General features: G+C 35.6%; 1 protein-coding gene across 4 annotated transcripts; it reads left to right on the top strand.

Moving 5' to 3' along the window:
• Positions 1-8082, top strand: uhmk1 (U2AF homology motif (UHM) kinase 1). Of its 4 annotated transcripts, XM_006634933.3 has the most exons (8): positions 1-720; positions 1718-2010; positions 2624-2815; positions 2919-3013; positions 3420-3496; positions 4645-4743; positions 5623-5711; positions 7092-8082. In XM_006634933.3, exons 1-8 carry the CDS (start codon positions 417-419, stop codon positions 7236-7238), a joined length of 1296 nt encoding a protein of 431 aa, XP_006634996.1. In that variant the 5' UTR covers positions 1-416; the 3' UTR covers positions 7239-8082. The 4 variants fall into 4 exon arrangements, with proteins under 4 accessions (XP_006634996.1, XP_015211113.1, XP_015211111.1 ...); XM_015355627.2 differs by lacking the exon at positions 5623-5711 and having other exon boundaries at positions 7092-7185; XM_015355625.2 differs by lacking the exon at positions 7092-8082 and having other exon boundaries at positions 5601-5709.
• The last annotated feature ends 9717 nt before the right edge of the window (positions 8083-17799 follow it).

Raw genomic sequence — 17799 nt, 5'->3', positions numbered from 1 at the left:
TGGTTCATACTTCCGGTAAAGATGGCTGTATAAACAGGCGAAAGGGTTTTTTTTTCTTTCCAGAATCACTAACTCCAAAAATTACATAACTACATGAAAACGAACTTCTTAAAATGAGAATTTTACGTTTCGCAAACAACTCGGTGCAAAATCTAGCGTTTTCGATGTTGGCAGGACTGAGAGTTTAATAGCCGTTGCTATGGGTTGAGCTGTGACTACTTAGCCAGTTAAAATTTGCAACACGAAGTTGAGGTGCATGCATATTCTGTAATGTGAAAAAAAGTTAATTCGCAAGGCGCCGTTGCGTGATGAAAACTACTGTAATTTAACAATGCTGACTTGAAATGTGAAGCTGTGTTTTTTTTTCTCTGTTGAAAAATATTTAATTTCTTTACCAATTCGGTCGTGCATACACAATGGCTGCCTACTGCGGGTCTAGCGGTCAGACAGAGGTACTTGATGGGGATTTCTCCGTGACAATGGCAGATTCACGCGGAAGTGTGAACCAGCCGGTGACACCAAGTTTCGAGATATTCGGACAAGTCTGGAGCGTGCAGGCGAGGCTTGGGCAGGGCGTTTCAGCTTCGGTTTACCGTGTTACCTCGGAGAGATCGGCCTCTGCGGCTGTAAAAGAGTTTCAGGTGGATACACAGGGTGGGGATTACGGGTATCACAAAGAGAGAACAATACTTGAAGACATCCAAGGACACAGAAATATTGGTAAATAGTCAAATATCCTTTACAATAAACTGTGTCACTAGGCTGGAATTTTGATTACATCAGCCTAGTAGCGTGCGATCAGCTGGGTAGAAACAAAATTTCATGATTTTTCATGTTAGCTGGCCTTTAAAATATATTGCATTTGTGCCCAAACCTATTTACACCAAGAATGATTCCTTAGTTTTAAGATTTTATCACGGCACAAAAAAGAATAGTTTTGTACTCATTTTTTTCTCCAAAGGTTCATGCTTTGAATCTTTTGTTAAAATGGTCGATTTGTGTGTTAGTTTAGCATTGTTAGCAGGTGTGAGCCTGACCAGTTCCTGGATGGGAGATCTCCTGGGAAAACTAAGTTTTTTTTTTTTGAAAGAGGTGTTAGTGGGACCAGTAGAGAGCGCTTGCCCTGCGGTCTGTGTGGATCCTAATGCCCCAGTATAGTGACGGGAACACTCTGCTGTAAAAAAAGGCACCGATCTTTGCAAGAGATGTAAAACCGAGGTCCTGACTCTCCGTGTCATTAAGTATTCCCAGGGCATTTCTCCAAAAGAGTAGGGGTGTTACTCCAGTGTACTTGCCAAATTTTCCCCGGCCTTTACAAACCATGGCCTCCTACTAATCTCCATCTATGAACTGGCTTCATCACTCTGCTTTCCTCCCCGCTGATAGCTGTCGCATCATCCTGGTGAGGGCTACACATTGGTGGTGGTGGTGGTGGTGGTGGTGGTGGAGGTTAGTCCCCATTACCTGTGAAGTGCTTTGAGTTGAGTGTCCAGAAAAGCACTATACTGTATGAGTGTAAATAATTATCATTAGATTTGTAATCATTTTAAAGGAGGGACATTTACTCTATCGTTAGTGTATTTTTAGCTCACATCACTCAGTGTCACTGTGGCTATTTAAAATATATTAGACAATATAATTAAGCTATAAATAAGCTAATATAAAATATATAGATGTTTTAATCAGTGTCATGGTGTTTGGTTCTTTCCCTCTGCAGTTTCCTTGTATGGAGTTTTTACAAATAACTACACTCCAAATACATCTACTCACTGCCTTCTTCTGGAATTGCTTGATGTCAGTGTCTCAGAGCTGCTGATGCGGTCCAGCAACCACAGACACTCCATGTGGATGATCCAGCACTGCGCCAGAGATATTCTTGAGGCACTTTGTTTTATGCATCGGGAAGGTTATGTGCATGCTGACCTGAAACCACGTAATATCTTATGGAGTGCAGATGATGAGTGCTTCAAGTTAATTGATTTTGGGCTTAGTTTCAAGGAGGGAAACCAGGTAATATATCTTTTCAGGTGTTCTGTATACATGATGATCCAATTATTAGCCACTTGCCAAAAGGAAAGAAGTAGTAAACTGGTATAAGAGTTCAGTGTCTGCATCCCTAGTTGTAACTATAGGATAGGGGTTTTCAACCCTACTGCTGGAGTGCTCTAGTCCACCAGGTTTTGTACATCTCCATTTAATCGTTATTTTCTGAAGACTTGGAATGATTTCGTTGTGATCAACTAAGCCATTTGTCAATTTAATTGAGTCATTATTAAATTAAGTAATATAGAGGTTGAGACAAATTTTAGAATCTCAAGACTTGGAGGACTTGAGGCCTTTTCATTAAACGTAGTGCTTGCTTAATCGATCAATAAAAGTAAATATTTTCTCAGTTTTTAGAAACCGGAAATCTATAAGAATAATGGAATTGGGGTTCTCCATAAAACAGGGCTTGAGACCCCTTTGTGTACCTTTCAAGATAATGGTTTGTTTCCAAATTGTTTCAGGGCAAGTGTGGTGTTCCATTAACTTTTAACAGGAGATTATCTCATTCAAAGGGTCTGCTTCTATACTTAATCTGTATTCACACTATGGGCTTTGTAATGTTGCTTTATATTTTCAGGATGTGAAATACATCCAGACTGACGGGTACAGAGCCCCTGAGGCAGAGATTCAAAACTCTGTGGCTCAGGCTGGTTTGGAAAGTGATACAGAATGTACTTCAGCTGTTGACCTATGGAGTCTTGGAATCATTTTACTGGAAATGTTCTCAGGAATAAAACTGAAAGAAACAGTTAAATCTTGGGAATGGAAGGTGAGTGGTGATGCACTTTTTGGAAATGTGTTGACTCTGAATGTCTAACTGTAATATAGCTGAATGCTTGGCTTTACTCATGTTCTGTTTTTCTTTTCTGCAGGCTAATAATTTTACTGTAATAGACAATATCTTTGCCAGTAAAACTGTGGTTGGGTCTGCTATTCCAATCTATCACCTAAGAGACCTCATTAAAACGTAGGTGAAAATATATTTTTTTAAACTTTTGAAGTCTGTGCAGTTGGCTTCAGGTCCAACTGATGACCTGGCATGTAAGGATATAAAGTTTACAGATGACTGGTGGCCATTGTATTCCATATCTTTATAGCTGAACTACTAACATTCTAAGAATGGCTTTACACAAAATAACTGCTGAGCATTATTCCAGCATTTTCTGAACCTAGTAGTGAATAATATGATCTACTTGTACAAAAAAGATAGCAACCACATTCTTCCTTCCTTTTTTGGTTTAGGATAGAAATTGTTATAAAAGTCAGATTTTACAGTTTGCTGCTAAATTGTAAATTGAAATAAGCAATTGATCTTCTTAATGTGTTTGATTGTTTTAAGTGCCTCAGAATATGTTTGTCTCTTTCCCACCTAGAATGCTTCATTGTGACCCAAGGCAAAGAACCACAGCAGAAAAGGCACTGTCCAGCCCTTTCTTCAGCATCCCCTTTGGTAAGTAGCAGGAGTAATCCATTTAATTTAAACTTGTTTGACTTATTTTGTCAAACGGGTGTTTGAAACACTTTTTTCAAAATTATACTCTCTGAACAAATTGGACATAGTAGTTCACTGTAAAGACAGTGTACAGTAGACCTTTCAGTTAAAACCCTAACACAACTATATCGATATCTGACAAGACAAATTACCCTTGGTGAGCTCTGAAGTAGTTAAACCCGTAAGGGCTGCAAAGGAATAAGTAAAGGTTTATTCCACACTGAAAAGAGAAGGAAAGAAACATAACGTTTCAGCTGTGGAGCCTGCGACACACCTGAAAAAGGCTCCACAGCTGAAACGTTTTGTTTCTTTTGTTCTCTTTTCATTATGGAATAAACTTGTTTCTTTGCAGCCTTACGCATGCTAACACAGCTACCTACTTGAACTTCTTAAACCTGTAACGGCACTCTGTTGGGGTGGTAATTGAGCTCTATTTCCCTGAAACCATATGTTCAAGTCTTGGTCAAGGCACCAGCTGACTGCAACTGGAATTCAGTTGAGCATTGTCAAGAGCATTGTCAGAGTATCCAGTATTGGATGGCCAAGGCTCACACCTGGCAGCATGTTAATTTAGTCACCAGTTTTTGATTTAGTCATAGTCAGACACACAAAGTGTCCGTTAGTTGTAGTGACTTTCTAGTCCCCCACTTTTAATTTAGTCTAGTCAACTAAAATAGAATTAATTTTTGTCACATTTTAGTTAGGCAGTTTAATTCATATGAAAAATGAAATGTATAAAGTTATAATAAAATGTATTTCTAAGAAAACATCTAACACATGTGAGAATCTGAGATTCTGTCAAAAGGCATAAGTATTTGTTGCACAATCTAAGGTGTATTGATCCTGAGAAAGGTCAAATATCAAGTACAATAAAAATGTGCAATAATGAATTAATAATTTTAAATACAAATATTCTTATACAGAGACATTATATGAATCTTTCCTTATAAGAAAATCTATTTTGGCACTGTTTACTTTCATATAAGTTACTTTTTTCATTTTCAGTTCATTAATTCTTATACATTTTGCTGGTTACTTTGAATAACAAAAGTATTTGGTTTCTGGAAGCAGAATTTATACAGCCATGGTCTCTCTTTTCTTTAAAGCACCACATATTGAAGATTTAGTCATGCTTCCAACACCTGTACTGAGACTGCTTAATGTCATCAATGATAGCCATCTTCAGAATGAGGAGGAATATGAAGGTGAGTTTTCAGCTCACCATTCTGTAAAACAAAAGCATACAGATTTGAATCTCACTTTTCAGTTTCTCAGATAGTGGCTACAATCATATATTATTAAATTAGGATATAAAACAGTAAATATATATAAAAAAAAATCCCCAATTTTTTTATATCTACTTGATTTTTTCTCATCTCGTCGATTCAAACCCTGCAAACACACACAGGAGAATGATGAAGTGTAGGCAGACTCCTCTGATCAGTTTACAGTACCTTCAGGCCAGTAGGTTTTTAACTTGTCACAAGCTATGCAGCCCCATGCTGGAGGAGCACTGATTGGAGGAGAGATACATCCCACACAGCACCGGAAGCTGGGAAGCTGGGAAGCACATGGGAGGCTTCAGGGGTCACTGAGACCCAAGCGAGCCCTGGCTGGCTAATCCTAACCCCAGTGGCACTCAGCCAATTGTCCACCTCTTATTGAATCTTGGCCACTGTCAGTGACATGATGCAGGCTCAAACCCATGTCATCTGTATTTTAGCGTTCAGGCTGTGTTTAGGTGAATGTTTTTAATGGTTGAGCCACTCAGGATGCCCCTGAACATTATTATACAAGCTAAAGATTTATGTTTGAACAGCTCAGTTCAAAGCTAATCATATCTTTCAGAACGTATTTGCCTTTCTGAATTTCTGAATGCTAAAGTAATTTAGGATTTCTTGTGTCAATGTGTCTGCATAGAAAGGATTGTTATGAAAGTACTTTCCTTTAAGTGAAATATTATATTTTGCTTTTTTGCTCCCAATGCGTTAGATATTCCGTTCAAGATTATAAACATATGAAGTTCTGTCTTTCCACATCATGAAAATCTTTTAATCCAAAGATTTGCTATGCTGCCTTGTTAGACATTGTTGAAGATATGAAAGAGGAATGTCAGAAATATGGAGCAGTGGTTTCTTTGTTGATTCCAAAGGAAAATCCCGGCAAAGGCCAGGTAAAAGCTATTTTCATTTACTTTTTTAAAGGGGAACTGCAGTGCTATTTTCATAGTTTGGGACTAGAAAGAATCAGCATTTAAGGGGTGCATTTCAAATCACGATAACAATAAAATGTACATGGTAACTTGTAAAACCTCCAATTTACTTCACAAAATAGACTAAATTTCCAGGTATGCGCAGTGCGGTGTTCTGCAGTTCAGAACAAGGCAACAAAACTTCCGGTAATGTGTGTGGCCCTATGACATTGCCAACAAGCAGGCTTGTGAATACAGGTACATCTCTTTTAATCCGATAAAAATATTGTCCTCGATTGGTTTTGCTGACAAATACTGCTTACTTATTAACTCTGCATGCAGATCACGTTGGAACATTTCTGTGGTGAAATGTCTGCTGCAGAACCTGTATTTATTCGCTCGTGCATCACATTACATCAGTCATTACAGAGACCAGTGAGCATGAAGGACCGCATCACGTCACAATTAGTGGGAACTCAAATGCAAGTTTGCAACGACATGGCGGCTTACAGTACTTTCACAAAGTTAACGATTTTGTGCTTAATTTGAAATTTGTAATTGTTTTCTATGATGTCAGTGAATTTTTTTGTATAACCAGTTTGGGATAGCAGTGCAGTTCCCCTTTATATATCACATTTAAAGTTTATTATTGCCCTATTTATAGATCAATAAGTACAGAACACCAATTTTTTTCAGTGTGTCTTACTGACATGAAATTCCACTGTCCTCCAAGTTTCTTTTTTTGTGGTACTGGTCATACTGACATGAAATTCCACTGTCCTCCAAGTTTCTTTTTTTGTGGTACTGGTCATACTATCTAGGGAACAGTAAAAGATCATTGGGGAAAAAAGGAGTTCTTCATTAATCGTTAATGCATTATGGAGAAGCACAAATTGATAAAAGGATAGAGAGATTTTTCAAAAAAGGCTTACACTCTAGTCCATCCATGGATGGGCACAGTGTCTTGTGAATTAACAACATTAATATTTACTTTCAGGTTCAACAGAATTATGTAGGTTATCAAATACACAATCAAAAGTAAAAATAAAATTGTAAAAATCTAAAAATAAGCTTAATTAAATAAGTTTATGTACTTCATTTTGGAAAAAAAAAAATTCAACATCAACTCTTCAGTGACTGAGTTAGACAGCGCGTTAATTAAAGTCAAAAGTGAGCCGTGTTCAGCTGTTTTTTTCTCTCCCGAAAAGGATTTTACATAGTTGTCTTAGAAAAACGTCTGGGAAGAATCTAGACAGACAGAATCCAGACACAGGCATGAAAAGAATGACATTCTGTTAATGACTTAACTCTTTGGTTTGAATTAACCCTTTGCTTTGATACACTATAAAATATATCTTGCAGGTTTTTGTTGAGTATGCAAATGCTGGTGACTCCAAAGAAGCTCAAAAGTTGCTGACTGGGAGAACATTTGATGGGAAGTTTGTTGTGGCCACTTTCTATCCATTGAGTGCCTATAAGAGGGGATACTTGTACCAAACTGTGCAATGAATTTGCAAATACAATCATTTAAATACCTGTGATCAAAATTGTATATTTCAGAAATATGCAAACTGCATACAAAACGAATTCCACATTCATAGTTTATCTTACTTGCACTGATCCAAATTAGGCCAACTGACCCTTGTAATTACTTAATGTGAAAAGATGGTATTTATTGAACTGTACTTGCAACTTGGAATAGAAGACTTATGAGGTAAAACATTTTGTTTAGCATTAAAATGTATACACAATGGCTAAAATAAAATGTATAATTTATGCTTCCTGCGACACGTTTTGCATTACTGACACAAAATGTAAAAGTTAACATATTTTTGTAGCTCTATCCTAGAAAAAAAATTACCCTGCCCTTCATTTCTGCTTTGCACCAGATTACATTGTTAGAGGTCTTGCCTTCCTAGTACTGAAAATACTATAGTGTTTTCCAATGCTGTCTTAAAACTTCACCCTGTTTCTGTTCCAAGTTTGTTTTACTAGCTGCTGTACGTATTCTGGCATACAATATTTACAAAACATATTCAAAAGCTGTTGAACTACATTCATTCATGTTTAATGCATTCATTGAACTGTAAAAGCACCTGGAAACACACAGGTGTTGGATAAATAAGAGTTCTGAACAGTGTTAAAGTTAATTTAATGAATTGTGCATCCATCTAAGGAAACGGGTATCCACTGTCTCAATTAAACATACTACAAGGCTGATTTGTACTATCTATGGTCACTAACATTATTGTTGTATAAATAGAGATCTGTAGATAGACTGTGTACTTGTGTAGTGGTTATTTTTACAAAACGTGAGGGATGTAATCTATAAATAAAATACTATAATATTGTATTTGTTGATAGAAGTGTGTGTTATATACAAGGAATTACTTGCAAAAGTATTCAGACCCTTGCAGTTTACATATTTTGTTTATTTAAAGCTTGAAGTTAGAACATTTTGAAGTAATAATAGTTATATATACTGTACAACCTTCTCCACATGCAGAGCAAAAGAAAATTCACGATTGTATAAGTATTCAAGCAGTTTGCACTGGGAAATCTACAATAATTTAAGCAAACAAAATTATCTTAAAGACCACACAGTTAAAGCGACCCGTGGTTGTGTACAACAATAGTGTTTCACATAATTTCAGAATAAATACACCTACCTCTATAAGGTCCATCAGCCAGGTACTGAATTTCAGGCAAAGATTCAACCATAAAAATCAGTTTCAAAACAACGTGGGGATGAAATTGAGAAAGGCACAGATCATAAAAAAGGTATAAAAACACTTCAAAGGTCCTTAATACCTCTTTGAGCACTGGTGAAGTTGATAATCAAAACGTGGAGAGCACATAGACACTGCCTAGATCAGGTTGTCCTTCCAAACTAAGCAACCTAAAGTGGAGGAAACTGCTTAGGGATGTCACTGTAAGGTCTGTGGCGACTATGAAAGAGTTCCAAAGTCGGGTGGTTGAGACGTGAGGAAATGAGAAACAGGGTCAACAATATTTTGGTCACTTAAAAAATGAGACTTGTAAGAAATCTCAAATCCCTCAGGGGTTTTGCAACAAAGCATCTAAGTGATGCCGTAAACATGTAGCAAACCAAAGGTTTTGTGGTCAGACGTAGAACTTTTTGGTCTCAATGCAGTTTTTCATGCGTAAAAATTTGAACACACCCAACTCTGTGTTGCACTCTGTCAGCCCCATCCCTGCTGTCAAGCATTATGCTGGCATGTTATACAACACTACTAAATCTGTTGTTATTCAGCAGGGATTAGGAAGCTTGTCAAGACTGATGGGGACATAGATGGAGCAAAGCACTGGCAATCTTAGAGGATAACCTGCTTCAGACCTAAAAGTTTAAGAAAAAAGTAACCTCTTATAAGGACAGTAATTCTCAAATTCTGACTTGAATCCTTTGAGAATTTTTGGGAATAATTGAGAACTGTTGTACCCAATCAATTTGAGAGAGCTTGAACAAATCTGCCAAGTATGGGCACTGGTGTGCCACCAAACTAGTGTGCAAGCTTAGAACAGACTTACCCAGAAAGACTTCCACCAAATATCCATGGGTCTGAATACTTGTTCTACCAACATATTTCAGTATTTTTTCTGTGTGGTTTCTGCTGAAATTTACTTACCCTCAGAAGTCTTCAGTTTGATAGGGTCCGAATACTTTGCAAGGCATTGTTGCATTATGCTATACAGTATATTCTTCATGGTACAACTCCACACCTACTTTCCAAAGCAGTTAGAAGACGTCATATTCTTAATCATACTCTAAATAGTTCAGAACAAAACAAAAATGTGCACTTTCTTTAATAGTACATGCCAAATGTATGTGTATTTTAATACAGAAAAGTGGTGGCGAAAATATTTCATTACAGCTTTCTTCAGAACCCAGTTATTCCAATTTTGCTAATTGTGATTCAGACAAAAATTATGTAGCCCAATAGTCCAAAAGTTAAAAACCAAAAACCTGTGATTACTGTTTTTATGGTTGTTCCAGATTTTTAAAATAGACAATTGAAGTGTAATATCTGTCATTGTTTAAAAAATGGGCTACTGTAAATCTTGTTTTTCATTTGCTGGAAGAAAGCTTTTACCAAGCTAAGAATGATTTCCTCATTTTTATATGCCAGTGAGCCGGTGTGGTGCTTGTTTTTATCATACATTTTTACCATCATAGAAAAAAAAGGATTATGTGACTCAAGACATAATTAATAACCGACAATGGAGAATTGTTTGAAATTACCGTAATTTCACCAATAATCTGAAGAATAGTATAAATTAAGTTAACCATCAGTCTATGTTGAAAATGCTGGATTTTGATTGACTCCTTCTAGATGTGCCTCTTAAAACAACTGCAATAGTAGATCCAATATTTACAAGAAAGGATTAATGTTGTTTTGCCTCTTACTGAAAATAAGGCATGTCCATCAACCTATCTATCCTATTTGGTATTTACATGTGCATTGAATACTTGAATTGCCATTTTTTCACTTTATACTTTAATTTTTAATTCTGAAACTGTTCTGCTTTATTTAAACAAATTAAGATTTGATGTTTTCCAATGCATTTTCAGTCTTCTTGTTGTGTTGTGGGTAGCAGCTGCAGCATATTGAATAGAGAGGATCGCACATCTTTGTCCTCAGCAACAGATTACAGCTTCACCTATGGTATTTCCAAAACATTCCCATGCCAGCTGTAAAATAAACTGCTTCTGGCACATTCTGTGTTCAGTTTCAAGGTCTCTGCCGAGCAGGTCATACCCACTACACCTTCAAGAGAATCCATATTGGTTACATCTTGGCCAAACAACGTCAGCTGTCTTCTCTGAAGACTTTCCCAGATAGCTGATCTTCTCACCCTGTCACAGGGTGCCACAGGGACTAAGCCCAACAGCCCCACAAAGAAATGTATTTTTTGCTTCTTGCATTCATGATCTTATTATATTGAATTTTCAGCCATAGACTGTGATATACATAGATCAATTTGTAAACGTTGAGTTTTGTCCTAGAGCTTGGCTTTTGCTTCACAACCACAGACTGGAACAGCACCTGCAGTATTGTTGACACAGCACCAATTCACTAACCTACGGCACATTCCCATTTGGCATTGCTTGTAACCGAGACCCTGAGGTAATTCCTGAATTCCTTCAGCTCCTTTTTACTTGGAGAGGACCATGACCTCAGATTTTCTTCACATCCTTCATATTATGTTACAAAATACATCTCAATGTGTGCATTGTTAGGTATATTATCACTCAGACGAGGCAAGAAGAAAACGTTACATACAAAAAGCAGGGATACCACCTCCAAGCCACTACACTAGATACTCTTGATACCTTGGCAGGAAGGTGATAGATATGGCTGTTAATATCAAAAACAGGAGAAGAGACACAGCAATGGTGGTGTCCAACAGCTGACTTGACTTCAGTTTGAGCATAGAAGCTGCACTTGCACCTGTATTCCCACAGCATCTCCCACAAAATATTTGATCTTAAGGAATCCAGTCATATACAGTACCTTCTTCAGGTCTAAGAAATGGAGCTTGGTCCAGCTGTCTTTGAAACTCCCATTACCCTTAAATATTTGAGAGAAATCTGCATTGTTCCTTTTTTAAGTCAGAGGTGCACCTGACTGACAAGGATTTCTCTCTGGTCAGTTCTTTGAGGCACTGAGGAACATGATATCCCAGAGAGCTGTAACAAAGTTAATCTGGAGATAGGAGTTTACATGTCTCCACATAGGATTATCCACTAGGGGTTTCTTCTCCATTGATCATTTGGGCCTCCTGTGCATTGAATCCAGCTTGCTCTCAAGTGCTGATCACTTGATGTCTCTGCCTCTTCACTCAAGTGTAAGAAACACATGATCTTAGGTTCAAGAACATGATTATGAAGTAAGTCGTCAACCTTTGGTGCTCTGATACCACCTAAACTTGCTGCAAGGTGTTCAGACATGGTGTTTATTATGGACACTCCATGGCTGGAACAGAAATCAAAAACAGCAACAGAGGAAAGCTGAATACATAATAATGGTCAAGGATACATGTCATACAAATAGCTATCCATTTTAAATACAACAATATTACAACAGTAATATATAATCACAAAAATAGTGACTGGGTTGTGTAAAGTGACTGCGTTGTGCTTGTGTATGTAGAAAATAAGTGAGATGAGACCTCTGAATATGTGTATTGCATTTTCAAAATTGTGTGCTAGTTGTCTTTATGATGGACCATGACTTTAGAATTTATAATATACCTCATTATGAACTGATTTATGATGTTTCAGTCATGCTATGTAGGAATATTTAAATAGTATTGATGGAGTTGAATTAATACATCATTTGAAAAACAGGATTTTTTGAATGGATTCTTTGTAGGATATGCTTAAGAAATTGGCATGGAAATTATTTGTTGAAAGTACAGTACTAGTTCAAGTAGGTAGCTACATCAGTATGCATAGGATGCAAAGGAACAAGTAAATGTTTATTCCACACTGAAAAAAGAAGAAAAACACAATGTTTTGGCTGTGGAGCTTTCTTCAGGTGTGTCACTGTACATTGCTGCTTTTGTATTAATTCATGATTGAAAATTGCTCAGATTGTACGATATAGATGAAAATGTGTCTAATCCTGTTGTTCAACTAATGAAGATTCATTTTCCCCCTGTCAGAACTGTCCAGTGAATGTGCTTGAAGAACATTGATTTAGGAGTAGCTCATTCTATTTACATCTTCCTTTTGAAACCTTGATTAGTTATTACTCATCAATGATCAGTGCAAGATGTGCTTTTATTCCTTGCTGTGGAACATCAGTTCAGGAATAACATGTTCTGTTTCAACCACTTATTGTAGTACTGATTGTTCACTGGGTAATACACTGCTGTGAGCTTTAAAGCTTTGAAGCAGGAGTAGCTCAATCTGTTTACATGATAAACTGCAATTTTGTCTCAGGCTATGGTGTGTTGTCTAAAATAAAAATTTAAAATTAACATCCCTTTTGTGGGGGATTCAGTTAACATTAAACTATTAAATTAACTTAAACTAACTAAACTAACTAAAATATTTAAATTCCAATTCATATAAACTAAGCTGACACCCCACTTGGCTAGGGTATTGGATGTCCTTTGAGGACCTTAATGAACAGATGTCTGGAAAGGGTTGTTTCAGTTCCCAACTCTGAAAACGCATGCAGATAAGTAGCCTAGAGAAAGATGGATTAGGTTAAGTAAAAAAAACTTTGACAAATGTGACCTGTATCTGCATAACGTTATACATACTTTTACACATTTTTTTGGAAGTTTTGGTAGCGCATGTACTTGTTAAATACAGTAGCTACCTTAGTTGCACCTGTTATATTCCTAGTCGTTGAGTAGCTTAAGCTACTGTATTTTTGTCACTGTTGTGATATAAACCATCACTACATCTTGTCTTTGCTGAGTATTTTATGTCATAATAGAATCAAATTTTAGCAGAGCAGAAATTAAATCTGAAAAATGAACTATTGGAAGGCTATATCTTTGGTATCCTGTGTAGTTAAGCTAAAGTAAATTGTACATATTTTTAAAAAGAAAAAGCTGTCCGGAAGTTGAACTATAAATACTTTTCCCAACAGCTGCTTTTGTTTCTTGTAGTTCTTGTGCAGTGAGGTATTTTTTGTGTTAATATAATATTCCAAAAAAAAAGCAGAAGACACTTGGTGCTTTATAGTTTCTGCAGAGTAAACAGCACTGCAGGCAGCATAGTGATAACACTGTAGTTTGGGTCTTCTGGAATGTTAATTTAACCTTGAAAGTTTCTCTAAAATTTTCCTGTTAAATGGATTTTTACACACAGCATGATACTTTCACAGCCTGGGGGCAGTTTCTGCTGTAACACCCTAGGAGCTTCAGGGTTCAAGTAGCACAAAATCCATTCTTGGTTGTCAAAAGGTTCAGTCACAGCAAACAAGATTATATTTTTTGAGAGGAGGAATTTTAATTTGCTGGACTAGTTTTTCTCTTTTGTAGAGATGTCGTCTTCATACTGAATGATGCTCTGACCAGTTTAGTAAGAGAACCAAATTCAAGGTTAAAATGTTATGAGACTGTTTTATTCATTCATTATTTCACAGAAAAGTTAGTCGAACTGTTCATGTGGAGTGTTTTTTTTTCTTTTACGCTCAAACTTGAGATCAAAGTGATCACATTAACTTATTGTTTGGAAGTTGTAATTCTGTGCCTTCTGTCTTCATAAAGGGTAGACCAATTTGTTTTTAGAAATTGCAGGCAACTTGAATTAAGATTTGGTATAAATAAAGAGTTCAGCAGTTAGGTTATATTTTATCTCAGAAGTAGACAGTAATGGAAAGTACATAAATAACACTTCACATTTTTTGGTGCAGAAACAGGATTAAAAGGTTAATATTTAGTTATGAAGTGTGTGTATAACAGAAAAATAGACCATTTTAAACAGAAATCAACACATTTCTATTTTAAGAAGGAATAATTTTATCTATTAACAAAGATGCAGTAGTTTGCTGCGTTTGAAAATTTGTGCAGTCTTAAAGGTATGGTTGAGTTAGAAAACCTGATTCAGCCTTAGTGAATTATCTTCATCGGTGGGTGGATATTTTCAAGTTGATTCATTTGAGATTGAGCTGTTTAGTCATGGAGTAGGTGTGTGTGAAGGTCTAGTTACGTTCGGAATTTTATAAAGGAAAGAAAAATGGAATGACGGGCTTTGTTCTCCTCTCTTTCTGATCAGTCGTTTTTGTGAATTACTAGTGTGTATTTTAATTATTGGTCCCCTTCATAGTGTGAAACAATTAACTTAAATATAATGGGGTGAAAAGATAAGACAAATGTAGTTTTAGGTATAAAGGTTCCTGTTTTCTAGAACAGACTTTTTATAGAAAATACATTTAGGTAAAAAGCAGAATGAATGCTTTATATTAACAAAGAAATGCAGATGCTTCTCCATCTTTTAAAATGCATAAAATAATACAAATGATCTGCATTCTCGTTTATTAAATTTTACTTCAGGTGTTATTTAAATGCCTTTGTTGGCATTAATCTGGTGTGGTTGGAGTTCTTAGAGGGGTATCACATCCTTAAATAATCCATTCCTAAAAAGAATCTTGAAAATCAATATCTAACCCATAATGGGTAGCTAGCAGGTAGATATTGGAGACTAGGAAGTTAATTGTTGGGATTCAGTGGCACTTAGTTTTCATTATGACAAGTAAAACCATTGTGAATTGAACATTTTCATGAAATTTTACTGACTTTTTTCTTAATTACAAATTATTGCTCATCAATGTTCCTTATTTCATGGTGGATTGTTGATGTTTTTATTTCCAGCTTTGAAGTACTTTAAGTGTGTTATTATCAAAGTACTTTAAAGAGGTTATTCTTTTTACAAAGATTGTGTAATTTGTCATTTTATGGTGGAGATAATTGAGTGACCCAGAGAAACTGATGCACTGTAAACACTGTAAACTTGCACTGAAAGATGTTTCTAAAACTCTTCAAATATTGTCTCATGTGAATGTGAGTTTTCTGTTGAATAACTTCAGAAATGTACAGAGTAGGGAAATAAGGGCACAAAGAACATGACTTATTCAGTTACCATGTATAAGATGTTTGATGAAATGAAAATGTTTTACATGACAATGATGCTGTTTATGAATCTCACAATAAAGAATGTCTCCTGCTTTAATTTTTATCCAGTTTTTATTTGCTTTGCTAAATATTAATCATACCTTATTTATTTGTAGGATTACCCATCAGTATGCTTTTGAAGTGAATGTGGATTTAAACTGTAGCCCTTTGAATCTGATCAAAGCCTCACTGAAATCTCATATTCATTATTCAGTACCTATAGGCTCTTCATCTCCTGAAGAATTTAGCATTTTTTTCCCCATGTCTTTTGTTAGGGTTATTTTAAGATGTACATCTCTAATATAATATGGATATTTTACAATCTTTGAATATTTTCATCTGTACGTTATATTTTAACACTATTGTGTGGTATTCTGTTCACCTTACATAATCTTACAGTGAATCTTTTATTCACTCTGATACTATACAATAAGCATTCATACAAACTAAGGGCATCTTAAAAAGGGCAAAAGTTTCACAGTTTAGAGAGTGATGAAAGTAATAAAATATTTGCATCTGCTACCATGTTTCTTTTCTTAGAATGACATGTGTAATGTACAGTTTTAGGAATTAAGTAAAATGTAATCCAACTAGCTCAAATGATTTAATTATCAAAAGTTACTACTTGACAAAAACAATACGAGCAGTACAAGTTGTAACGAGTTCAGAACTACATATGTACAGTACATATTCATAGCTACAAAAATAGCCCAATTCAAATAATAAACAAAATATGAAGTATATGAGATTTAATTAGATTTTCCTCTTGGTTTAATTCTGAATCTTACTTCTAACTTCATGGTTTGTCTTTTTTTTAAATAAAAGCAGGAACAGTAGGTGAAAATTCATTTAATCCCATTCATAGAAATTATGTCGCGATGATATTACAAAACCACTAGAAGGCAGCATGCTCCTTTAGCATTTCTACTCAATGTTAAAAACATTAGCTCTCTCCTCAGAGCATCATTGAACTAGTTTTGTTTTTCAGCCAAATTACATTCAATAGTTGTTGTTGGACATAGACCATTCAACTTGAGGTAGTTTTGAAAACCTTGTATTTTAAAACAAATGCATTAGATATCAGTACATTGTAATGTAATCTTATAATGAAGTATGCTTATATTTGTCTTCAGTTTTTGTAATACAAAATATAGGAGACTAACTGGACCCTCTCTAAGTAGATGAAGAATCACAAAATCTTGTCCAGTCATTACTTCACAAATTTGTCTGGGCATTCTTTTGTAGAGCTTCACAACTCTTCAAATAATGAAGTATGTCCTGTTTTCAGGTAATCTTAGAAATTAGCAACATTTTAGTGGTCTTTCATGTTAACACACACAAAAAAAATATCCAGCCATTTATTAAGCTTAAGTTTAAACTATGTTAAGTTAAACTGATTACAGTCCTCCATACCACAGTTCTGAATTCTGAATGTTTTCTTAGATTAACACGAAATGAATAATAAAAGGAGAAAGATGAGCTGTCCTAAATACTTAGGAAAATGCCACCAAAATCAGCAGTTTAAACTGCTTTTACTTACAATTAAAAAAATGTCTGGAGGTTTTAAAATCTCCAGGCCATTATAACAAAACTCTGTTATTCAATTCTAATTATATTACATTATTCTAATTTATCATGATTATTTATTCAGGAGCTGACTGCCCAAAACATTAGCAGACTGCTCTTGCAAAGTTTTTATGAGAGTCTGTTTCCCTCTGTATTTTCTGAAGAAGTTTCTTAGCTAATGTTAGCCCATGATTATGAACAAAGATACTGAAGATCTGTAATGGAAAATGAGGTATTCCATCCTTCTTTCCGTTTTCCTGCAATGAACACTAGAGTTGTTGTGCCGATACAGAAGATACCCTCTCTTCCTGAACTTGTAACATTCTTCTGTTCTTTGGTTGTTTCAGCTTTGCACAGCCTGAGTAATATTGAATGGCTGAACTTAGAATACCAGTTTCTAAAGGTCACAACTTTCAGGATAGTCAATAATAGCAGTATTGTCTAGGGATTATGAACTTGTTTTTTATGGTGTGCACATAGCCAGATATCTGTGAGGTATGAATAGAATATAGGCTTTCACAATGACTCTGCTGGTTATCAATACAGCTCCTGAATGCAGGGGGATATTAAAAGAAATTGAAGGACATGATTTTCCTCTAACAACTGTGCTGTTGTGACGGAGTGGTTATATAAAGGAATTTTATTCCTAGTGACCCACCATTTTTTTGCTTACAGATATATAATTATTGCTTACAGATTTTTCAGAAATCAGTCATTGTGCCATTAAAAAAACCCAATTGTTAAGTTTTATTATGCTCAAAGCTCTAGAAATGATGACTGTTTGATGGTCTTAAGCTTATAGTGCGTATCATGATGCCTCCAAAAGTGAAAATTAAATGTAATTAAAAAG

Source organism: Lepisosteus oculatus, chromosome 9 (genome assembly GCF_040954835.1).
Source record: "Lepisosteus oculatus isolate fLepOcu1 chromosome 9, fLepOcu1.hap2, whole genome shotgun sequence".
Classification (NCBI taxonomy): Eukaryota; Metazoa; Chordata; class Actinopteri; order Semionotiformes; family Lepisosteidae; genus Lepisosteus; species Lepisosteus oculatus.
This window is presented reverse-complemented; position numbering and strand designations above follow the sequence as displayed.